The sequence below is a fragment of the Struthio camelus genome, chromosome 2, assembly GCF_040807025.1.
Source record: "Struthio camelus isolate bStrCam1 chromosome 2, bStrCam1.hap1, whole genome shotgun sequence".
NCBI lineage: Eukaryota > Metazoa > Chordata > Aves > Struthioniformes > Struthionidae > Struthio > Struthio camelus.
In genome coordinates, this window is record NC_090943.1 from 100,022,261 (window position 1) to 100,047,721 (window position 25,461).

General features: G+C 43.4%; 1 protein-coding gene across 1 annotated transcript in view; it reads left to right on the forward strand.

Annotated features, from left to right (window-relative positions):
- The first annotated feature begins 992 nt into the window (after positions 1 to 992).
- GFOD1 (Gfo/Idh/MocA-like oxidoreductase domain containing 1) overlaps positions 993 to 25,461 on the forward strand; it is a 77,506-nt gene continuing 53,037 nt past the window's right edge. Inside the window, exon 1 of the mRNA XM_068931817.1 lies at positions 993 to 1,342. Coding sequence (XP_068787918.1) covers positions 1,090 to 1,342 — 253 coding nt within the window. The 5' untranslated portion in view covers positions 993 to 1,089. The remainder of the gene's footprint in view (positions 1,343 to 25,461) is intronic.

The window sequence follows — 25,461 nt, forward strand, 5'->3', positions numbered from 1 at the left end:
ATGGGTAAGAGACACAAATAACTGGCAGCGGGCCGGCCGCCCGGCGGGGCTGGAGGCCGGGAGGCGCCGAGGGCCGCTCGCCCTGCGGCCCTGCGCGAGCGAGCTCTGGCGCGGCCAACAGCTGCTCCAGCGCAAGCCAAGTCCTCTCTTATTTTATGAAATGCAACGCGTGAAGCACGTCTCCTGGAGAAATCGGAGGGAACATAACCGTCCGCGTAGCGAGCCGGTACACGTCTGCGAGCATCGCTCGGCCGGTGTTTTATCCGCGCTATTATTCCAAGCATCTATCGGGCGCCCATCCCCGCGGTAACCGAGGCATGCCTCCTCCCCAGCAGCTATCAACCCTGCCGCAGCAAAACGCCGCTTCTTTTTTGTGACCCTTCATCGAGGAAAACGCCAAGGCGGGGGGCGGGGGGCGGGGAACCGCCGGCGGACGCCCCGGGGCTGCGCGGCCCTGGGCGCCGCCGCCTCCCCGCCACCCGCGGCCCACGGGCGCCGCCGCCTCCCACGCCCCACGGGCGGCGGCGCAGGTGGCGCTGAGGGCGCCGCCAAGCCTCCGCCCGGCGCCGGCGGCGCGGGGGGCGCCCCCCAACCGCCCGCCCCCCCTCCCTCTAACGGCCGCCGGGGCCGGGCGGCGGCGGCCAATGGCGCGGCGCGAGCTGGCGAGGGCGTTGCAGGAACCGGGAGTAGGTGACAGCGAAACCCCTCCCTCGCCGCCGGGAGCGGGCTGCCGGGTGGCGACATGGCAGAGCGGGAGGATTAAGGTCCGCGCTGCCGCCGCCGCCGCCTCCCTTCCGCCCCCCCCCTCCCTTTTCCCCTTCCCTTCCCCCTCCCCACCCACTTGTTGGCCGTTAACCGTGAGGGGCGGCGGCGGTGGGGGTGATGGTGCGCCCATGGCGGGGCAGCGGGGCGCCGCGGCGCTGCTGAGGCGGGGGGCGGCCGGCGGCAGCGGCCGGCGGCTCCGTGGCCCTTCCGCCGGCGCAGCAGCCGCCTGCCGCGGCGGCCGGCGCTGAGGGAGGGCGGGAGAGAGAGGAGAGGCAGAGGGAGCGGCGGCGGCGCCGCCCGCCTCGCCCCGCGCCCCCCGCCGCCATGCTGCCCGGCGTGGGGGTGTTCGGCACCGGCCTGACGGCGCGGGTCATCGTGCCGCTGCTGAAGGCCGAGGGCTTCGCCGTGAAAGCCCTGTGGGGCCGCACGCCCGAGGAGGCGGAGGAGCTGGCCAAGGAGATGAGCGTCCCCTTCTACACCAGCCGCATCGACGAGGTGCTGCTGCACCAGGACGTGGACTTGGTCTGCATCAACTTGCCGCCGCCGCTCACCCGGCAGGTGGCCGTCAAGACCCTGGGTGAGTTGGGGAGAGCGCCGGGGGGCCGCGGGCTCGGGCTTTGTGTGCGCCCGCCCGCCTGCCCGCCTCGGGGTGAGGCGGCGTGAGCGAAAACCCCACCGCGGAGGCAGAGTGGCCCTTGAGCTGGGATGTTTTTGCGCCTCTTCTTTTGTTTTTTAATTTTAATTGATGGATCATTGGTTTGAAGGCAGGATCCGGGCTTGCCGGAGCTGCCGCGAGCTTGAGGTTTGGGTGCCTGGAGCTGCTTTGTACCAGGCTCCCTCCCCACCTCGGAGGTGGCGATTTTCCCTTCTTTGCCTTGTGTGCGCCTATTTCTTCCTCGCTCTCGCTCGCTCTCTCGCTCTTTTTTTTTTTTTAAGAGGTGTTCAGCGCTTGCGGGTGCCTGGTGCGGAGATGAATGACTCTGCGGCAGCCCGGTGTGACACCCTGCGCTGCCGTCCCTCTCCCGTCCCATCGGGGCTTGCCCCGGCCGGAGGCACCGGCCGCCGCCGCCCCTGGATGCTCCCGCAGCATCGCCGGGGCCAGGCCGCGCGTGGAGCCCGAGCGGGAGATTGGGGCGGGGAGGAAGGGGACAAATGTCATCTGTTTCACGTTAGGAAAGGAGAAAATAATCCTGAATACCTTTGCCCAGCGGTTTTCTCCCCTTGTGCCTCACGCTGGAGTGGGGGGATTGTTCCTTGCTCTCTCGCGGAAAAAAATCCCAGCTCAGGAGTTTGTGCGCTCAGGAGGCTGGGGTCTTCCTCCGGCTGCCTCTGCGACACGGCTGCAGTGGGGCACAGGGTCGCCAGGTGCCAAGCAGAGGCTGAGGCAGGAAACTGTGACAGTAGAGGAAATATTTTACACAGGAGGCGTAATTAACATCACATACGAAGGGAAGGGAAGGACTTGAAAAGTAGGCAAACGTAGTTGCAAAGATTTTTTGATTTTAATGTGGAAAAAAACGGGCTGTATTCTGCTTTCACTGCTGTGAGCATGTGTCTAGGCTTTGCTCTTTCAACTTGACGATCTCTGGTGTGAAAACACTCGTTTTCTCATAGATTTTAGTGGAAGTACCCTCCAGGTTTGTGTGAGCCTTAGGACGGTCTTAAGTTGGCCCTACAAATGTAGATGGGAAAAGGGGAAAGGGAGGGGAAAATGTAGTGAGTCATCTTCGTAGCTTACTTCAGATGTGTTTAGCTGAAGTCCAAGAGTGGCTAGTTTGGCTCTGAGGCTGCAGTTACATAGGCTGATTGTCATCACTGTTTACAGCCTCCTGAATGTGTGTGGCATATAGTAGTGTTACATTGCTCCTAGAGCACTCATTAGATTTAGTTACCATTCTCACACTGGTAGTGTCACAGCCGGTTAGTGTTTTCAGTCGTTAAAAGGACAATTAAAGGAGAACTTAAAACCCCCCTAAAGGTCGGCATTAATGACCTGAATATAATGTTGTAGGCATCTATCTAGAAGCCTTGCGCAGTGTTAATTCATGTATCTGGAAATGTTTGTCCTCGAGTTAAAAGACTTTGCTCTTTTTTTTTTATGTATACTTTTTCTCCAGGTACAGCATTTACGCCAGAAGGTTGCCTCGTTTGCCAAAATGGTGTGTAAATAGCTTTGTAATGCAGAAATACGTATCCCATAAAATGTAAACTATCAGGGAGTTAAAAGACACTGTCAAGGTTATTGGGTTTCATGTTTGACACACACGGATTTATGTGGTAACAATTGTGAAAGTTCTGCAGACTTTCAGTATTTAGTTATTTGTCTTTCATATGACACTCTTTCCTGCAGATGCTGCTCTTGTAATTGCCCCAGCTCTCTTCTGCTCTTGGAGGTAGAATCCTGTGCGATTTCAGGCAGACACTAGGCATCTCTTGCAAGAACAAAACTTCTGAAATAAAAAAGAAACATAATTGGTGTGATTTTTGAAAGACTTAAAATATTATAATGGTTTGTCCCTCTCTGAATATTTGCAGATAAGGAAAAAAGCCTATTTCTGAACCTGTGCTGAATTTATGAATGATGCGAACAAGTTGATTTAGCTGATATGTTACTCCTGACTTGCTGATGCAATTTGGTAGCAACAGACTTAACTTTTTTTTTTTTTTTATCTCTGTACTGATTGGTACTATACCATTCTCGGTTTCCTTTTACCTCTAGATAATTTGTTTTCCTCCCATTCCCCAATGTTAAGGTAGTTATATGTTGCAATTGTAGTAAAATATGTAAGAAAACACATGAAATGATCATTAAATAGGGATTAAACACATGATAAGGTACTAACATGCAATATGTGATTTTTTTTTTTTAAGAATATTATTTAAAAGATTGTTATTTACATGAATATCTTTTGGACTGTAAACAGCTCTTCCCCCAGCTCATGGCCTGGGGACTGGTGTGCCAGGGAATGATTATTTTGTTTCAATCACTAGATTTTCTGTTTTGAGGGGAGGAGCGTAATCACAGTCATTAAGTGGGGATTTCAAAATCCACTGGAAAGCTCTGGCAGTGTTGTGTAGGATGGGGAAAACAGAAGCTGGAGAATCATTAGTTTCTGTGATAAGGAAAGGATGTGGGTCTTAACTTGTTTTTTAACTTTTCCTTTTGATTTGTTTGTTTTCTCTTTAGGTTTCACACAAGAAGCACTGTATGGCATCTAGTGGTGGTACATGGACAGTGATACTAGAGGTTTTACTCATAAAATGAGTTTTCAGGAGGACTAGAAATAGTGTTGTGCTGCACTGCAGCAGGAAAGGTTGAGAAGGACATAGGTCATTTGTTAATAAACTCTGATCTGGTTTCGATAGGAAGAGAGGTATTATCTGACCTGGGAAGAGTCAGGACCCAACTTTTTTTTTTAACCTGTATTATATTTAAAATTGGTTTGTTGCCAAATATTTTGTTTTCATTTGGGAATGTTTCATTCTTAAAAAGTAAAAACACAAGGAAGCAGTTGGCGGTATTTCCATCTCCCCTGTGTTTACACAGTAAATTTGTAGCACTTTCTGCACTCTGGCCTATTTCTGATGCAGATTCTGGACATAGAGGTGGAGCAAAACAGGTGTCCTTGCAGCTGTGTTTAACTCAAACACTGCAATAGGGAAAATCCACTTGCTTTGTTTTCACTAGTATGTCCAACATGTAGTTGCATTGCTTTTTTTAAACATATATTTCACACAATGGCCTATCAACAGCTATTAAAACGCAAATGTGTGAATACCATCCCTAGCTCGGAAGGTCCCCAAACTGTAGCTTCCTGGAAGCTGGGAGGGAGAACGTGTGGGAAATAGGGCTTTCAACTTGTCCTGTTAACTTCTCCTCTAAGCATCTGTTACTTGTCTCTGTCAGAAACACAGTTCTGAGTTGGATCAGACTCAGTACAACAGTTCAGTACAACGGGCAGAAACTGAACCACAGGAAGTTCCATCTGAACCTGAGGAAAACTTCTTGACTGTGAGGGTGACTGAGCACTGGCACAGGTTGCCCAGAGAGGCGGTGGAGTCTCCTTCGCTGGAGATATTCAAAACCCGTCTGGATGTGATCCTGGGCAATATGCTCTAGAGGACCCTGCTTGAGCAGGGCGGTTGGACTAGATGATCTCCAGAGGTCCCTTCCAACCAAACCATTCTGTGATTCTTATGAGCTAGACTGATCTTGGGCAAACATCTGGAACAGACAGAGTTCAAGACAGAATTTGAGATCAGGTTGGCTTGGGCAATGACCAAAAGCAGTAATGAAACCCACAGCTGTTTAGAGATGTCTATGAAATGCACTGATGGTCTCTGTCACTTTCTATGTGAAGGGAGTCAAATTCTCCATTTGCGTTTACAAAATGAGACTAACCAACCCTTTCTCTTTCCCGCTGCTCGTCTATCCAGCTTGCTTAGGAGTTCTTTTGTTTATTGCTGCTTTTATTTGTGGCTGCCGGATGCTTGGGACAAAACTAATGTCCCAACTGACTTGCTTCTTGGTGCTCAAGAAAAATCGGTGGCTGAATATTTGGTGAGCACAGAAAATGGATATGGTGTTGAATATGAGTGTCTTCTCTTCTCACTGAGCTGAAAAGTTTGATATGCTTGCTAGAGGTGGTCTGCTTTTCCACTGTCCACCTACATCAGTGTTATAGTTGCATCCCGAGCCTCTTCAGGAGTAGATGTGTTTGTGTGCAGAGACAAAATATGCCATGAGTATTCTTATTTGTCTTTATCATTAGAAGAATTACTAGTACGGACAGCAAAATATGACTCTCTACCTACTTCAAAATTGTCAACACATGAATTTTCACTTTATAATTTCTCCCTCAGTTCAATTAAATTTGACAGTCTTCAGTTTCTGACCGAAACTGTTGCCCTGTGTAGCTGCCACATGACCTGAAGTGATTTACTGCAGGTAGTGCTCAGAAAACCTTGATGGTATTTCATCTGTAAGTTGAGGGAAAAGTTGCAGCCACTTCTGTGTTTCTGGCTCTGTTGGTGCTTTAGTCAAATCAACTCAATTAAAGAGAACTTGTTCATGAAGTTCACATAAATGTTTCTGGGGAGTAAATGTTTTTGGGCAAAAATCAAGTGCCAGATGTTTTTAAAACATATCTCTTAAGATGTTGCCCTCAGCTTTATTTACAGTGTCTTTACTTACTCTCTCAAGTAATAGACAGTAAACATTAAGCTATGCACTGAATATTCACTGTACACACTCACAACCATGCCTACATAATAGTATCATTTTTTAAAGTTTATATTGTAGTAGCACATGGTAGGAGTCCGTTTTGCTTGGGGACTACAGAGACAGAATATGAACTTTCCTAGCGCTTCAGACTTTGCTTCTCCTAAGGACCGCTTAAATTTGTTTGCTAATTGGTTGTTCTACGCTTGATTGTGGTCATGAGAGAACATTTTTATTTAGGGAGGTACACACAAAATTGTACTGCTGAAATCCTCACCTTCCACACCTTATCAGGAAGCACTGGCATCACGTGGACTCGTGAGATATAGGCCTGTTGTGAGGAAGACGTTTATGAGAATCCCTTGTTAAAGCACTGGTAACACATCACTGGATCTGCCCCTGAAGCGGGAGGAACATCTGCTGCAGGGAAGTGGTTCCTTCATCTGATGTAGTTTATAATTGATGTGTGCGTTGTCTTGCACCCCTGCAAACCATTAAGAGGCTACAGGGTTGTAGCAGGGGGTAGCGTTTGGTCCAGAGTTTATAAAGTAGTTTAGGATCCTGTGGGATGAGGTGTTCTGTTAAGGTAAAATATTATCATTGCTATTTATTATTAATAGCAATGTAATAATTGTCCTCCAATATTGAGTTTAAATTTGGCAGTGACATTGAGCAGAACAAGCTCTTGTGCTTGGAAGGCAGATGACTGCAGCATATTAAATGAGAGGTGTCTCAGTTATGGCCATCTTACTGCAAAAGAGAAGAAAGTCATATGAAGTGCTGCTGTCCATCTTCAATCAGCAGAGCTGGGAAAGTCCGTGATACTTTTTTTTTTCCTTGGCACTTATTAGACAGTCAGTCCAAATGGCATGCTGGCAATCAGCTGAAGGCCCACATCCCACTTGAGTGAAGATGGTATACCACAGAAAATGGCCCCTAGCTCTTCCATTGACTTTCTGCCTAGTACTGCAGGCCTTTACTTCCAGCGCTGTTCCTATAAAACTCCTGCTAAGTTACTGTGGGATCAGGCCTCTTAGTTCAGCTAAGAGCACTGTTCAAGTACTGTAAAAATCAAAATCTGTAGTCATGAATTTTACACCATCAACAACTTGTTTCTTTCCTGGCCCTCCAATCAAAGGCACTTCTTCAGTTTTCCCAGCTGACCTGTTCTGTCTGTATTTGATGAAAATAAATACCAGTTCAGCTGTTGCAGTGGTAGTGTTGGTTGAATGCCTGATATGGGCCAGACGTTGGATATTCTGGCACTGAACTTACACCACGATGAAGTACCTGCATTTGACTAGGCTAAGGAACAACTAGTTGTGTTTCAGGTGATTGTATTAAACCACGTCAAGCCTGAAGTAATTCATTGTGATCCCATATCCAGATTGATGTGTTTGTGTAGTTGCATTTTTGTCTGTACTGTTTTAAATTGGAGTACCAGGCGTATCTTCTATAATTTCGGGATCCCAGAAGGTGGCCACTGGAGTACTTTAAGGACTGGTTGCTCTGTTTCAGCTGTCCCATAGCCATGCTGCTCCCAAACCGGTGTGGATGGGGGAAGCAGTACAGACAGAAACTCTTTCAGGCCTACTGCAGGTCTAGTCTGTTCCCACTGAACCGGAAGCCTTGGAGGTGGGAAAATTAGCAGCTGCCACAGTTTTAAGATGTAACTGTCCTCCGGCTTTCTGCTCCAGCCCTCTGTCAGTGCTTACTGTGTGCCCTATAGCCAAGTTGGCTGAAGTGAATGCGTGCCCAGGCCCTTGGCTGCCATACTTTGCGCTGTGATTTAAACAGCTAAACGGGATGCCAGTGTGTGGACGCGTGCTCCCTTCATCAGCTCTGCTACCAGGGCCTCTGACCTTCAGCAGAGGAGCAGCAAAGGAAGAGAGCTTTGGTAACGTCTGAAATTGCCGGTGTCTGATTTGTTGAGCTTTGTTAGGCAGAGCCCATAGTCAGTGCAGTAATATTTTGATGAGAAATCTGACTTATTCTTTTTTTTTTTTTTTTTTTAAAGATTGAGATAGATTATGCCGTAAACTTACTGATCTTTTAGTGGGGATGCAGTTAAATTCATATAAATGCCCCTTATATTCATATAGCATGGGAATACTCCATGCAGATATAATGCAGATATACAGTAGCAGCGCAGTTAAAATATTTGGTTTTGGGTGCCTGTGGCAGAGCTTTGGGAAGCTTAGAGACTGCCTGGATACAGTCAGGTTTTTGCTAACTTCTTACCCTTTGTATAGATCTTTCAAAGTGGTGTCAAGTCCTACTGGCAGCAGTGTGCCATTGCTTTTTCCTAGTCTAAAAAGTTGTAGGAGGTACCGGAGCATCAGGCCCAAAACACATGACCTGTGGAACTGAATGTGAGACCAGTAGAACAGGATTTTTCTCTGTGGTGCACCCACCTGTGCTACCACAGGTGTTGATGGGACAAAAGGGGCTTTTGTCTTAAAAAAAAAAAAAAAAAAAAAAAAAAAAGACTCCATGTAGGCAAGATTTTTAAGGCCTCTGTCTGTGTCTCAGCACTTTCTACACCATTGTTCTTGCACTGTTCTGGCCTTACTGATATGAGTAATGGTGGCAGATGCAGCCATTTTCCGTACCATGAGTGATACTGAAAAAACTCTGCTGGTCAAAGATCAGTGATCATTAGTGCTGTTTCCATCACAGATGTTTCCAGGGCGTCCTTGTCAGTGTTAACAGTCGTGCCCTAGCATTAGCAGTGCTATGATGTCTTGATTTGGTGTTGAAAATGGCTGAAAGAGCTAAGTAGCTCTTTCAGGCATGGCTTTTGGGATTGCTAACAGAGATTTGACTAAAACAGTGTTAACTGGAAAAGGCTGGGAACAGTAAAATCATCTCTCACCAACAAAGCAGGCTATACTGCTCAAGCTATGATTTTCCTGGTATGAACATACACGTCTGTCCGCATGACTGTGCGAATGAGGATCATCTTTTATGTTTATCTTACTGGCATGGGTGGTAGGGGGTAATTTAGACAGCATCTCAGACTGTTCCTTTTTAGGGTGGACCATCCTTGGTTTCACGATACTGAACTAAAGAGCCTAATTGGCTTCGTTTAGTCACTCTACCAAACCAAAATAAAAAGTGTCTGTGCTAAGCAAGTAGGAAACCAACAATTATATCACAACAACACCTTTTAAACACCTTTTTTATTCAAGTGATAGCTCAAAAAGTTTCATACAATTAATTAATTCAAATTACAGAAAAAGCTGTTATCATTTCTGTTATGTTAAAAGAAGATCCTAAAACCATGTCTACGCACAAGACCCACTGGCATTGTTAAGATGAGGCAACAATTCTACAGTGGATGCTGTTACACAAGCAGAGCAGTGTGTAGCATAGTTTTGTTCCATAAGAAGATGAAAGAAAGTCCTGATAAAATGTGTGTTTATATTAGCAGAACTATGTCCAGGCTAGCTATTTTAATTATTTACCTACTGGAGTAAAATTTTGCATCCCTAACTGATTTGGCTCTGCTAACAGGGAAAATAGCAGAAAACAGGTCTTTCATTATTAATTTTCTTGTTTGCATAGCTTTCTGCCTTTGTTCTGACTTGTAGTGGCCACCGTATCACCTACTGTGATACTGAATTGTCTGATCTCTCTTCAAAAGTTCTCACTTAGGGATGTTCTTTCATGTTGCTAGGTTTTGGGAGTTTTGCTGCTGGGCGGTGAGTGGCACAGATACAGAATAACAAACGAGTTGTCCTTTGAGTGTGTTTGAGTACTCTGCAGATGAAGGACGTGTGTCCTCCTTCTGTTATTTCAGGTTTTGGAAGAATACTAAATTAATAGAGGAATTAAGGAAGAATGTATAGATAAATGAAGAAAAAGAAAATACATTGAATAAATAAAATTCCAGGATTGTCAAGCTTCCTGCTATTGTCTCTTCTGTCCCTTTCTTTTATGAGCCCTCCCATGCCTAAAATTGGTACTGGGCCCTACATAATAGATACAGAAGATCTGTATCTGCCTCTGGGCATGGATAGCCGTGCACAGCCCCTAATACAGGTAGGATTACAACTCTGTAAGATACAAAGTAGACTGTGCTGCCTGCTTCTGTTTGAAAACTAGGCAAATTGTGCTGAGGCACATTACAGCACACTGTGCTTTTCTTTGTGTGTACACTAGAGATTTTGCACGTTTAGCAACAGTGGTGGCAAAACGCAAGTGACTGAAATGGAGTTAAATTTCTAGGACAAAATAGCAAGACTGGTATTTTCCACTGGCCAGTGTGATGCAACAACACCCTTAACTGTTAATATCAGTTTACCACAGCGTTATCTAGAGTTGCTAAGAATTTTCTGGTTTCTTCAAATGACCAAAGTAGAAGCATTTACCCTACCACTTCTTATTTATTAATCATCCTACAGTAGCTCATATGAGTTAGCTGTCAAAGTCAGAGACTTAATTTACAAGGTCATTGTACATGCATGCAACAGAAGCACAGTCCGTACGCAAAATGGTTTCAGGTCTTAAGTCCTGATTTAAACGAAATGATTTAAATAGACATGTAATTAAACTGGAACAATCCCCTGTGTAAATTCTCTAAATTGATTTAAGGCCTGGTCTGCACCTAGATTTTCTACAATTATGTCTGTGAGGGGTATGATTTCTTTACTGTAATAATTGCTGTATAGCCATTAGAAGTCCAGCTGGTGTGACTCCTGATATGAATGCCCTTCTACAGGCATAATGGTGTCTGTACTGGTACAGGTTATTCCTTCTCCCACGAAGAAATAAGTTTTCATTTGCATATGCCTTCAGAGCCTTCAACTGGTATAAATGTCTGTTATGGGTGTAGTTCAGCTCTAGCTGTACTGGTACAACCATACTATTAATTTGTATAAAGGCTGATGATTTTGTGTGAATTTATGTGATGCTAAACAGCAGAGGAGGCTGGGTCTCACCGCACTGCGAAACTGGCACTGGACACCCTCCCTCCAAAGTCAGACAAGACTAATGCACCTGGTAATTAATTAGATAATAAGCCTAATGAAGCTAAATAGTCAGTCTCACTCCTTGAGCACAATGAATGCCTTATACTGCTGCACTTCTAGATGGTAGAATCGGCATCCAGGATAAGCATAAATATCAGATTTTACTAATGCACGCGTCTGCAGCTTGATCTGCGGGGTAGAAGTGATTGTATGGAAATGTCAGAGACAGGTTCCAGGTGGGGAATGAGACTCTTGTGTACTGCTTTTGTTTGGAAGGATATAACAACATCCTTCATTTTAGCACAGCCAGTGCTAATGATGAAAGTTGTTATTCATCAGACCTAACTCTTAGGTCCGAGCATGATGTTGAGCATAGAAAACGAAGACATGGTGTAAGGAACTTGCAAATGAGGCAAGTAAATGGAAGTAATGATTGGTAGCAATATAAGAATAAACATAATCATTTAACACAGGAAGTAAAATTATTTTTGTCATTTGCTACTGCGCCAGTGTTTAAGGGCAGGGTGAAACCTGGTGCCTGCAACTCTGCAGCGGCAGCAGCAATTGCAGCTTTAATGAAGCAGATGTGGGGGGAGAGGTGGTAACTTTGTTTTGCATTCTTATGTTTCCATGGCTTTTATCAGCAGTAAAGACCCTTGTTTTGGCACTTCCTTGCAGTTGAATGTTTGGCAATCTTTACCTCTTCCATCTGGTCATTATTTGCCAGGAAATGCCCTGAAGGGAGGTCATGGTTGAATTAAATACTGTCTCTGGGGTACTGGGCTTCACATGGCTAATGAGAAGCCCTTAATAGAGAGAGCTTTTCAAAATGCGAGTGGAGTCGAGCAAGGACAGATAACCGTAAAATAGTAGTTACCCTTGCTGTGCTGAAGTGACATTGCTTAAAAACGTGAAACAAAAGGCTAGATTGAACACTCAGAATTCTTTCTTTTCATGTCTATACATATACGCTTTATATAATTGCTCTATGTGTGTGTATAAAAACTAAAAAGTATTAAGGTGAAAAATATATTAAATTATGTATTAAATTTTATGTTTATTATATATTAAATTAGATACCACAAATTCCTGGAAGTCCCTCCCCTTCCTTCACTTCCTTAGTCCATAAAAGACAATGCAATTGTTACTGGTTTACGTGAGGATAGGAAAGGGGAGAGAGAATAGCATAGGGAACATCTGGAAAGTGCTTAGCTGTCATCAGCAACTCTAGCCAAGCTGTTGCACATTCAGATACATTCCAGAAACACGCCTGTGAAAGATACATTTAAAGGGTCAAATTCTGATCTTGTTTACTCTGCTGTAAATGCAAGTAAAACTCTACTGAATCAAAGGAAATATTTGAGATTTTCATCCCTGTTACAGGGAGAGGAGATTGACCTTGCAGAACTGGGTCCTCTGAGCATTTGTGACAATTTAGAGGATGATTGGTGGGAGTCTTGGGACATGGTTCTGCAAATCTTACTTACTTCAGTAGTCTCCTTGAAGGTGCAATTCCTGCTTCCTTACAGAGATATTTGTCAGGTATTATAACTCATGTAAGTGGGAATTTGCCTGCAAACCACTTTTGCACCAGTTTAACAAAAAATTAAGATATAGTTACATCTCTGCAGCTCTACAGGTTGGATGTGGTTGTGCTGGTATAACACGTTATGTCAGCATGTCTGTAAGAGCATAAAATAAGATGGAAAATATTTGGAGCAGGGCTGTTTAGAAACTTTAGCCGTAGCCTATGAAAGTCATTCAGTAAGTGAGCATGACAGAACTTGCAGAACTCTTTTATGACGTGTTACTTTCTTTGAAGGAACTTGGAAATTTTGTATTGTGAAAGTTACTTTGTGATTAGACAGTATGAGATGTCCTGACTAATATTCATTTCTAGGGCAGAGGGTTAAGCAATACTCACTAAGGTTAGTTTGTGGAAACAAGATGCAATGTTACTCAAGTACATGAGAAGATGTCTGAATACTATATCCTTGATTAACAGGCAGAACTCGTTATTGATGTCGGTGAGGAGTGCTGCTTAAAAATCAGTGTTATGAGGTGGTCTCTTGATAGGGATAACATCTTGCTTCGCCAGACTAGCCAAAGTGCATTTGGACATAGTACATGGCTATTGGCATAGCTTGAGATAATTGGACCTGAAATATAAGACTGACCATATTTTTACCAGATCCCATCATTTAACCCTTTGGAGAAAATATTTTGACGTGTTGTGTGTCAAAAGTAAGAGAAAACGCTACGCATGCAAGCTATCTTGCTTGTATCTCATAGAAAGTGATATGTTTGCCTGCGAGATTCAGTGTTAGCTAGCAGATTTATTTATGCCTTTAATTATAGGGCTGTCTGTCTGATGACTCTTCATATAAATTTAATTGTGCTTGGTACTGTTGTTGTCATTGTTTGGAAACACAGATCTGTTCACAGATGTCAGGTGATCTTTCATAAGGCCTGATGTGCAGAGACATTTCGGCAGCTGCTGAAACCACACCTGCCTTAGTCTCTGTGTAGAGACACAAACTTTTAAGTATCAGATGTGGACAAAAACGTTGCATTATTCTCTTGGTGAATATTCAATGAGACTCCTAAAAACCACTCTTCAGCGCTCTTAGTAAGAGTGGCATGATGAGGATAGATGTTGGGCGTTCTGTCGTTGCCCAGAGCTTTCATACTTCGTAATGTAGGTTATATATTTTAACTAGGTTGGAGTTACCTGTCTTTTACTGGCCTGATCGTGTCTTTCAGGGCTCCCAGAAGTAAAGATTAGATGTGGAAGCACAGGGAAATTGAGAGACTTGTTGAAGTTTGTGCAGGAAACTGGTAATACAGACAGAAATGGAATCTAGGTCTTCTGACTTCTATTCTGTTATTTAACCTCAGGACCCACTTTTCTCTATGGCTGAACGCTGTTTCAGCAGAAAGTGCTGATTACCAACATATTTGAGCTGCTGAAAAAATACAGGTTTTTGTCTTACTCTTGTCTTGTCTTGTCTTTTCCCGGATGATTTTGCAGATGGGATAAAACCAGCGTGGGAAAAGGGAAATAGAGATAGAGCAGGGGAACCTGATCTCTGTTTTTCTGATAGCTGAAAATAGGCTCTGGACTTCTCTTATTGGTGTCCCTTTATAATGCTTGAGGGACAGCTTTTGAAGGAATTGCAAGATTTTTTTCTTCGGAAGAGATTCATGACTGGGATGTCGAGGAGACGGAGGAAGTTCCTCAAGAATGAAGGATGCCCACTTTTGGGGTAAGCAGGAGCCTCAGCATAAAATGTAGTGTGACCTGAGGCTGCACTGAGTTTTAGGATTATGTCTGGCACTGAATATGTTTTGGGTTATTGCAAGTAGTCATCTTTTTGATCTTGGAGCTTTATTTAATAAAAGCTACAAAGATGTTATTAAGTCAGTTTGCTATGAGCAGTGATGGTTCAGCAGTTGGGAGATTTATGTATTTATTTTTAATGAAATACGGAGTTCCTTTTCTGTTATGGCCCTCTGCACACGAGGAAAACCTCTTCTTTAGCAAAAGAGGTAGGGCCTTTCGGGGCTGACTGGAGCAACTGCTCTTTTGGAAGGCAGGCAGTAGCATACATGTGTAGAAGGTTTGTGGAAGATATAACCTTGAGAACGGGCTTAAGCCAATGCAAGCAATTTCAGATTTGCAGCTGCTGTTAAGAGGTGCTCAAGTGTAAAAAAGATACCTGATATAAGGTTAGGGCATTTTTCAGTGCTGCAGACCACTTGCTTAGAGCCTCCTGCATTGGGCAGAATAATCAATTCGTGCTGCGTGAAAGCAGGTAGAGTGCTGGTAGCTGCTGAAGGTGGCATTTGCCGTCTCTTGGTGTCATAACTTTGCTTACTAGGAATTTACGCCAATTGGGATTCCACTGTAAAGAGCCACACATAATCACTTTCCCTTTCTGATTGCATTTGCATTTTAGTGCATTTCACCAAGTCAGTAAATAGGCAGAATGTTTAAAAATACTCACTTCTCTTGATACTCAAAGGAAAATTGTAGAGTGATGCTTTAACCTCTGAATTTGATTCTGGCAAATGATTAAAGGTTCTCTTCAAGTGTTTTAAGTGTAGTGCAACAAGTGCAATCTTAACTGACCATGTGACCGCTTCCTCATAATGAACAAGGGAAAGAAGCGGATTTTGAGGCTTTTGCTTACTTTGGGAAGGAATTACTCTCCATATCATTTCACTGAAAAGTAGGACACATAAAAGAATGAACAGTACAGAAATTGAATTAACCTGACAGCGTAAGCGATACATAAAAGGTATTAGAAACTGGGTGGTTTGTTTTGTTTTTGCATTTTTTTTTAAACCACTAATGAATATATTTTACGAAAGCGCTGACAGTATGTTGCTTTCACCCTCTATTCAAGAGGGCTGCATATTTTCAGAATCGTCCTAAGGTACCTAGGCTAATGAAGTATCCTGTTTAGAAGTTCAGATCTGGACGAGTGTAGCAATGACAGATATTTCTATGTTTTTAAAGCTATCATCTGATCTAAATATGCTAGCCTAAGTTGCAGGTAGACCATATGGTGCTTTAAGCTGGAAAATCTGACTGTAGGAGCCAATCAAATCATGAGGATTATAATCTTGTGGTTATAATGTACATAAATATATATACATACTCTTATTGGGTGTATTAAAAATCTATATTTGCAGCAAACTTTGCATGGGCTTGCACTGCAGCAGTAGGCTTATGCAGTCACTAGGACTATTAGTGCAGGAAAAACTACATGAGTATTCTGTTCTGCAAGTCCCTCCAGCAAATAAGAATACTTGAAATTGCAGTTGTGTGTTGTCAGGAAATACATATCTCTAATAATAAACAAAAATACAACTTTTCTGTCCGTCTTTCTGTCGCTTGCTGTACTCTTTTGTTCTATCTCATCTGGCATTGTAAAGCCTGTTGGGGCCTAAAATTAATATTAGGGAAATTAAAGTTGCAGATAATTTTGCTACTTTAATTTACTAGCAACCAACAGTGGGCACAGTGTCTTTAAAAAGCATGGCCGCAGAAAATGAAAAGTCAGAAAATTAGCTTCAGACTAAGGCAGAGTCTTTGTACCTCTGGTTGGGAAGTTGTTTTATCACAGGCCTCCGTTCCAGTTCAATACATTTGTCTTATCCCAGTCTCTAAACCTGTAATTAAAGACTGCAAGAGATGGATTGATGTGGACAGTAGCTAGGATATTAATGAAAATACCATGGATGATGTACGGAATAATATGCCTTATATGCTTTATTTAAAGAAACTGCAGAATAAGTCATTCAAGTGCCATGAGTTGTTCATCTCAGATCTTGTTTCTTCTTCTTCTGAACCCGCAAGCAGCTGTAGATTGCTTTGCAGGGTGCAAGATAGTGGACATTCAGGGCCATGATTCAAAATTAGGTATTTATAGGACAATGCTCATTTCTTGTTTCTGGCTTGTGCGCCTAAAAAGCAACAGGCCACTGAACTTTGTGGAATAGTCTGACATTTACCTGTAGATTTCATAGAAGAATTTAATCATTAGTGTTCATGCTTCTATGTCCTTGTATGCCAACACATCTCAAATGCTTACCCATGAAAATGGGGATTCAGTTGTTTGTCTTAATTCCTCCTGTGTTTGGGATTAAATTACAATGAGATGGAGTGGGTGAAGAACGCTTTGGGCATCTGGGGACAGGAATCCCTATGGATCTGCTTCCCGGTTGTACAGAACCTCTAACCCTTAGTGTAGAGCCATGAAAATACTTTTCTCCTTCATTGCTTTTTCACAGCTCTGACAAGAATTTTTACGGTGACTGGAAAATTCGCAATGCTGTCAAGACTACTAGCGTCAGAGAGTCCACTGACTCAAAGCATATCCAACAGTAGTGAATGAGGCGAGGCAGCATTAGTTTGCAGGACTTCTCCAGAAAGTGAGGCCTAGTTTGGCTTAGGGGATAAGGGGGGGAGGTGGGTATGTCACAAAGTATACCCAGTTGTCACCTCACCCACTTCTATGCACAGCACTAAGAATTATTTGGCAGCTGTGGTTTGTCATGCCCTGGATCTAACGTTGGCAGCTTTGGGGCTCCTTTTGTGAACTGTCTTGGTACAAAAGTAGGAATTCCTGGCTGCGTATAGGAAGGTTGTGAGTGTCTGTCTGGGCATGGTAGGACACCTAGACAGCTCTTTCCTATCTCTTTTGGTGAAAAGCAGTAGGATCAATATAATTGTCCTATAGGCAGTCAGGTCAGCAGTTTAAGTAGAATTTAAAGAGAAAGTGGTTTATAGACCTCACGTTTGCCCTCAATGCAAAGGTGATGTTTAGGTGAGAGGTGTTCAGGAAGACCCTAGTAGATTTGCTTTCAAAGTCAAATCCTAAAAGATGCAGAGCCCTGAAGAACTCATCGTCTGTGCTGAAATTTTAGTCATTTCAAATCTTCCAAATTTGGCCCACTTAGTTTGATTAATATTACAAGCATGTCAGGACTCCCAGGCGTGACACTAGATGAATTTCCACATGCCTTGACGTTTGTTATCGGCAGAAAGTCCTTCGGCGTTGCTTTCTTTCCAGCAGTTATTGTTTTGTCCAAAACTCCCAAAGAAGCTGGTCTTTTACTTAATACAGCATTACATAAAATGGAAAGCCAGACCTATTCATTTGCATTGTCTCGGCACTTCTGTGGTTTTAAAAAAAGGCCAGACAAAGGTTTTTAAACAAATGTTTTTTTTTGTTTGGTTGGTTTTTTTGTAGTGCAGTGTTTGCTTTATGGCTGACACTTTGTTGCTAAAGTTTAATGTCCAGAGCAATTTTTGTGATTGAAGTGTAAACACTGGAAATAAGATGAAGAGAGTGGGATTTATGATGGAAATGTGTAGTGGGATATAACTGTTCCATGCTACCAATACAGTTTGCTCAGCAGCAAGCAGTAGACAAATCAGAGATGATTGTGATCTCTGACTTTCTAATATTCAGCGGCTTTCATTTGGCTTGTTACCTTCATTTGGAAGCAATGGGGGGGAAAAAAAAAAAAAGGAAACTTAAGGGGAAATAGTGTGGTCTGTTCCGTGGTCAAAGGCCTGAGTTAGGAGTAAAAACACGTAGAGTCTAGACCTCACTTTGTCCGCTTTTGCAGGAGTGAGGTCCTTGCTGCAGCTTGTATGTAAAGCAAGGGTGGAAAAGCCATACCCACCTTTGTGTAAAGCCTTATGTTGAAAAGGCGTAACGTTCTTTGGCATTTCTTGTCTTTGAAAACACACACTTACCCAGAGCTAGGAAACATCAGATAACATTTGACTGGGAGAAGAGGATGTGTTTCAGCAAAACGATAAGAGGGGTGGGGCTAACGGAAAAATAGATTAGCGCAGAAAGTTGAAAGGAAACAGTAATACTGACAGATTTGGCCAGAGAAAACCAGCTAAATAAGGGTCCGCAGGGGAGGGGATGAGAGAAAGCCTGAGCGCCCGGGGTGGAGGAGAAACAATGCTTAAAGTAGCAGGCTATGCTGCTGTGACCGGGTTTACCGAAAACGGAAGGGGAAAGAGGGTGTAGTTGGGTGGTTGCGGCTGTGAGCGCAGGGACTGTGCCAGCATTTCTCAAACTCTTTGTCCACTGTCCCTCTCACCAGCCTGCGGATGCCCCCTCTCTCTCGTTCCTCCTACGGCCAGTCTGCAAACTGCTGCCCGCAGAGGATTGGGCATTAGTTGCTCCAGGACATGCCATGGAGGCTGCTGTGGTGGAGGGTCTCTAGAGGTGGGTGGTGAGATGCAGCTGGGAGGAGGTGGCTGGGGCAGGAGCTGGAAGAGTCTTTGAGCTGCATTGGGAAAGGGTGAACCAGGAGGGATGCTGGGGGAAGATGTAAGTGGGAGATGTAACATCTCCCATTGGAGAGATGTATGTATCTCAGACACTAAGATGCAGTGAATTAATGAACCCTCCTTGGAAGTGAAAGTGCTGGCCAAGGACTTTGGTGATGAAAAAGGCTAAACAAAGAAGTGTATTCCCTTTACTGGGAAAACTTCCCTTTAGTAGTTTGAACTTCCTGGAGAAAGTCACTGTAAAGTCTCTCTCCCTGTGGAGATGAACTTCATAGATCAAGACTGTGAGTGCAGAAATAAAGTAATCTGTTTGGCATCACTGACTCCACATTGCATTACCATGCACAGAGCGTGACAAGTTGTATTCTGGTCAGACAGAAAACGCTTTGGGCACGAAATGCAGCTGAGAATATTATTGTAGTGGCGAAGGATGAAAAGTTAGCCTTTCTCAGAAGAAAAGGAAGACAGAGAGACGTTAAGCACAGTTACAGTTTTTTGATTTTGTTTTGTTTTTTTTTTTCCCAAACAGAGGCAATGAATATCTGTTTCAGCCTCAATAAACCATGAGACATTTGATAAGAGCCTTGTGGAGTAACTTCAGAAGATTTTGCCAAACGCAGTAGGGACCGTATGGTACTAAGTGACCTGTAGTCTGTCTGCATGTGTCATAGACTTAGGTACTTGCACGTATGTGAGCTGTGTTTTTCCTGAGTTAATCGCTGAAGCGCACTGTAGACAGCCAGCCAGTGTCACCTAGCCAAAATTCAAGCTGCATTTAGAAAATGGTTAAAAGTCTGTTTAAAAATCAGGACTTTGGTTTTGGGACCTCCAGGACAAAGCTTTCCTCCCGTGCTCTGAGAAGGGAACGTTGTTGGTGAGAGCCCTATTAAGGCTTGATCTTGGTTCCTGCACTCAGCTCTGTGTCGCAGCCCTGCCATTGGCCTTGTTTTGCTGCTGTCACCCAACTCCTGTCAGCGAGGGCCCCCGTAAAGATGTGTGTATTAGGCAGCCCGATATTGTGGCGCTGTCTGGTTTTGGTGGTGGTTCACCTGCAGTGTATTTGAGCTGTGCAGCAAATGTTACGGTTCGTTGGACACAAACTTCTGTGCCATCGTATCTGAGTAGAGATAAATGCTCCAACGATAAAAATGCTGTTAATAGCATCTCTGCAGTCATCTTTATTGTTGAGGCATGGGCTGAAATTTCCTAGTGCATGCAATAATCGAGTATGTTCCTGGAGCCATAGTAGTCCCCAGCCTGTGGCTTGAGGCAACAAATTGCTTCTAGGAGTCTTCAGAGTTATCTGTGGCTCTGCCAGGGCCCAGTTGGAGAGGGAGAGCAAAATAAGTAGTCCTTTATTTGCTCAGTGTTGTTTCTTTTGGGTCAGACAAGGCTTAAGATTATTCCCTGGCTGCATGCACAGGGCTTTGTTGCTGGAGGGGGAGGAAAGGGAAGGAAGAAGGATGTTTAGGTCCTAGTGACTCCTTCTTGAAGCTCTTGTTTATTATCAATCTCCAGAGTAGGAATGCATGACAGAACTCCTTTACTTTCTCTTTTTTTGGGGCAGTCTTTCTGCTTTGCGAATTACAGGGAATGACTTGAACTAAGAAAGAGCAGCGAAAGTGCAGCTGTGAGGATGTGACTGATGCTTCACCTCAAAAAAGAATTAAAAGGTGCAGGCCAGCAGTGTTATTCAACCTGAGGTATGTAAGATATCAAAACGTAGTCTACAAATACATACTCTCCTGTAAGTGCAGGGAATTGTCAAGGGGGGGGAAATAAAATGCAATAGACTATTAGTCTATATGTAACTTGACGTTTATGTGGCTACAGATGACACAAATGGGGGAACAAGATACGAGACGACTCCACATATTTTTCAGAAAAGCTTAGTCCTTGGATTAAAAATTATTGAGAACTTGTGCTTGCAAGTCATGGCTAACTGATTGCTGTCCATTTCCCATCCAGTTCAGAGCAAACATTGGCGCATTTCTGAACCTTGGGCTTGAATCAGAGAGCCAAGGGAGCTGTCACTGTGACTCGCTTAACTTGGCCCAATAAACAGCTTAGCCTTTTCCTAACATGGCTATTTCTAGAGTTTGCATGACTTTGTATAGTTGAAGTATGTTTTTCTTCTCCTGGTTTCTTTTTATCCAAATTTTTCTCATGTGAAATATTTTGGATTAGATAAGATTTACAAAGAGGAGTTGACGTTACATGTCAAGGTTTGCTTCTGCTATTGCATTGGCTTACTGACATCATATTCCCTGGGGTCAAACCTTCTGGGCTGACAGCCAGCATTGAAAAAAGATTTTTTTTTTCCCCCCCCCCCCCAGGGTGGAGGAATATTTTGTAATTTCACCCCCTGTGAGTTTCCTTCCCCATCTCCCTCTTGTGCTGCTTGTTCATTATTTAACATTTCATATCTACAACATGCAATAACAGGCAGTTTTAACCCTTGTTGTAATACTTCATGCTTAACTGTCTTCCTAGAAGGCGTTGATGATATTACATGCAGCCTCATCTCCTCCTGACTCATTTCTGAATTGCTGGTACATCCCTGTATGCTGTTAAACCATCTTTGAACCTCATTGTGTCACAACAGTATACATCAGGAGTAAATCTACTGAAGTCAGTCAAGTAATACCAGCGTGAAGCTGGAGTGACCAGAAAATCATGTCTCCTTTCTTCTAGATTATGTATAGCAGGGAAAGCCTCACGTGAGCACAGGGAATTTCGAAAGCAATTTTTTGATTTGCCCACCAAAGAGACTGGCCTAGTATATTGAAAATAATTTCAGGGACCACAAGGTGATTTGAACTGAGTCCCTGGTTGCATACGCAGACAGTGCATTATTCATGAACTAGCTGGTCACTTACCCTCCTCCAGCAGGCTAGGACACACAGGAATGTACTCGCTTACTTCACCTGGTTGACTGGCCCTCTCTGGAGGCTCTACTTTTTGCAGAGTCGAGTGGAGAGCAGGGAAGGCTGCTGATATAATTAGACTGATTACCCCTTGTTTGCACTGTGACTTAGGGGACAGTTAGGGGAAGCCCACATGAATTCACTAATGACTTGTTAATGCTATTTTTGTAAGACAATCAATGGGGACCTTAAGTTGGAAGCACACAAAGGCAATGCAGAAGGTAAGGAATGCCTAGACACAGAAGTGTACCTTTGCACTAACCCCCTGTGCTCGAATACATCTTATCCTTGTACCTCTTATATCTCACTTGTGGAAAACAAGAGTAATATTAATTTTCATGAGAAGCTGTTGTTCATGACCTGCTCCTGTGTGTTTCTGAAAGCATGCTTCACCCAGCAGGAATTCAACAAATCCAATAACAGGCATGTGAAGCCGGATCTGATGTGAGATGTTTCAGCTCAGGAGACCATAACCTGGCCTGAGAGCAGAGGACTGTTCTTGTTCATACTGATAGCCACGACATTACCATGGAAAATGTTTGTGGAAGAACTTGATGCTGTGCACAATTTCTTTTTGAAGCATCTCATCACAAAGGAGTGAAGCAGATGCAGAAACATGGACTAACAGCAGCTGAGGTGGCTGCAAAGAAAAACTGGTCAATGTACCATTGCTCTTTCCTCACCCTGTGTTCATCGTTTCTGCAAACTCCTCTTCTGCTTTCTTCCTTAGTAGTTGCCCTTCTATCTGCTTTTAATCCAGCAACAGTGCTAAAATGACAATCTCTTTCTTTCCCAGCGTCCATTACTTGTCCATCTAAACATTGTTGTTATAACAGGTGTAGCTATTAATTTATGATGTAGTACAGCAAAACTTCTAAAGTACTGTGATCAGACAGAGAACAGATTAACATTGTCATTTGAACATATTCTGCTCAGTCGCATTTAGTGTTACGTGTGTAGTCGTGGATACGTTAGCAGGCATAGATGGGCAGTAACACTCTTGATCCCAGGGCTGCTCTGTTCTTGTAATAATCACTGTTCATTACAAAGAAATAAGAGCGTTTGGAGAGCTGGCATAGTCAGGCACACTGGAAGAACTGGTCATATTGCATCTTTGGAATAAGCTGCTATGGTTTCATGATGACAACAGCTATTCAGGTTTGGATTTGTCTTGCACAAACAAAAGGCAGTGATATTTCTCTCATAAACTCTTATTACTTCCTAAATTCATAGCTATATGAGATAGAAAAAATTGTTGAGGTCATCTAGGCAATCTCCTGTAGAGAACAGTTTTCCCTACAGTGTAGTTTTGTGATACCTCTAATTTAAAAAAGTCTCACTGGTGACGATTCCGCCACCTTAGAAGACTGCCATTCAGATTGGTCCCTCTGCTGAAAGAGGTATCTTTGTAGTCGGGCTATACTATCCTTTCTTAATTCAATCACATTATTTCCATGTAACTCCAACTTTTAAAACGTTAATGAGTTTCCTTCCATTCTTAATGCTACATTCTTTGGATTCACATTGAAATCTATCAGTTATTGTTCCTTTTTATTAGAGATTTCTGCATTAGTGTATCATACCTGTCTTTCAGCCTAATTGCTGAAGTTATGTCAGTCTACTAATGACTCGCATCATTTTTTGAACTGTGTTCAGATGACATTAAAATGGGTTAGAAGGTTAGGCCATCAGAATAGAAAAGCTGAGTTACATAATCCCTCAGATTAAGTTCCAATGTAAGGCACATCCAAATGGCCGGATGCTGCTGGAGTCTGCTATGCCCCTTAATCATAGATAGCCATGTAGGATAGGCAGACAGTAGCTGTGTTTTTTTGACTCTTTGATGAGCAGTTCTTTCTATTCTTTGCAAGTCTGGCAGCAACTCTTGTCATTCAAGTGGATAATGCTCTAGCAGCATCTGAGAGCTGAGAGAAAAGGATGCTGATGGGATGCAGCCAGTTAAAAATTAGCATATGCTTTAGAGGAACATTTGCTCTGTATCCTGTACTGAAGCTGAAATTTTACAGCGTCAAGGCAGAACACTCTCACAGAAGGATACTGGCCTTTTTGTAAAGCTTACTTAAATATTGGACATGTGGAGAAGGCCCGTAAGCTGTGCGTTAAGAAACTCGTGTATGTTGCTATATAAGGAATCCCAGGGATGGACATAGTATTTTGAATATAGAGATTGTGTTAGTGAACACTTTGAGGGTGTTGCAGAAATATAGCTGTAGTAGATGGAGTTACGTTAAATGTGTTAGTATGGTAGTATTACACACTGGGAATGTGTAAGTGTACTCCAAGTTATATCACACATAAAATATGTGGAAGGTTGCAGCTGAGGAGGTGATACTGCTAGAACTAGACTATATGTTGGTTTGTTACGATACTACTGTATTGCTATATCTGATGAGTTTCTGAACATCACTGTGCTGTGTGAATCCAGCTGGTTGTCTCTATTCATTTCATCAAGGAGAAAGGCTCCCACTGTAAGACTTCTCACCAGCATTGCCATTAGGAGGAACAGTCATACTTACTAGTGCTGGGCCCTTCACTCAGGTTTCCAAGTGAGGAGATCCATCTCCCTTGGTTCCCTGACTGTCCATGGAGGGAGAGAAGTTCCCTCAGAAGAGCCTCCCTTGAACACTGCTGAACTTTGGGGAGAGTCCCTCTTTTGTCTCTGTTAACCAAGTCTGAGATTAGTCTCCCGCAGCATCTTACAAAGTTAGGCTACCCAGCCCATGTCAGTAACCTCAGCTGGCAACTGCATAACTCTCAGAAGGGCAGCTGAGAGTTGAATGAATATGGAAATTGAACCCCCTGTGTGCTTTCAGGTATCTGGCCCTTTCTGGATAGGACACACAGGTTTTTAGAGTGCTGTAGAAAAAATTGTAGCTATTCTGTTGAGGAGCATAGAATCTGAGTCTCCAGGGAAGTCAGTCTTGTGCTTCCACCAGCCTTAAATTCACAGAACAATAAAGTGCAGTTGTTGTATTATGAGACCCAAATGTAGTACATGAGGAATGTGTGGCACATTAAACCCATCTGGTTTATATAGAAACTCATGTATAATTCACAGCCTTTGTAAATATGTCAGTTTAATACCTCTCTGGCACCTATCACCAAGGCTCCATCTCCCTTGGGTTAGTCGGACCTGAAAGCTTCTGAAACCAGACTGTGAACTGTGTGACAAACGGTGCTGAACTGTGAACATTAGTGGATAAGAATTTGTTTTAATTTCAGGTAAAAAAAATCTCATAAAGCCTTTTTTTGAAGGGGAAAGTGCAGAACTTCATACACTTTGCATCATAACAGGGCTGAAGATTTAAAAAACCCTTTACTTCTTTAGTAGAGCAGAATTACATCTAGGTGTATACACTGACACCATGCTTTGATTATATTTCCCTGCAACACGTTACATAGCATTTCTTGGTGGACTGGAGTTAGCCATCTGATCGTTCTTTCAGACATTTATTTCTGGTTTCATTAATGTGTATGGAGTTTTCCTTTAGATTGTAGCTTACATGCTTGCTTCTGAATAGGAGTCACTTGCTAATACATGATATTGCACAAGAAATAGAAATTTGCCATGCCACAAGGCTCTTGGAAGCGAGAACGATGTGTGTCTCCTTCTTAACTGAATTGCCTGGATTCTCTGGACAAATTAAGCTGCACATGGTGTCCAACCCGTGAAAGCACATGAACTGTTCTTTGCAGTGGTCCAGAGAAAGCAGCAACCCGTTTCAGTCA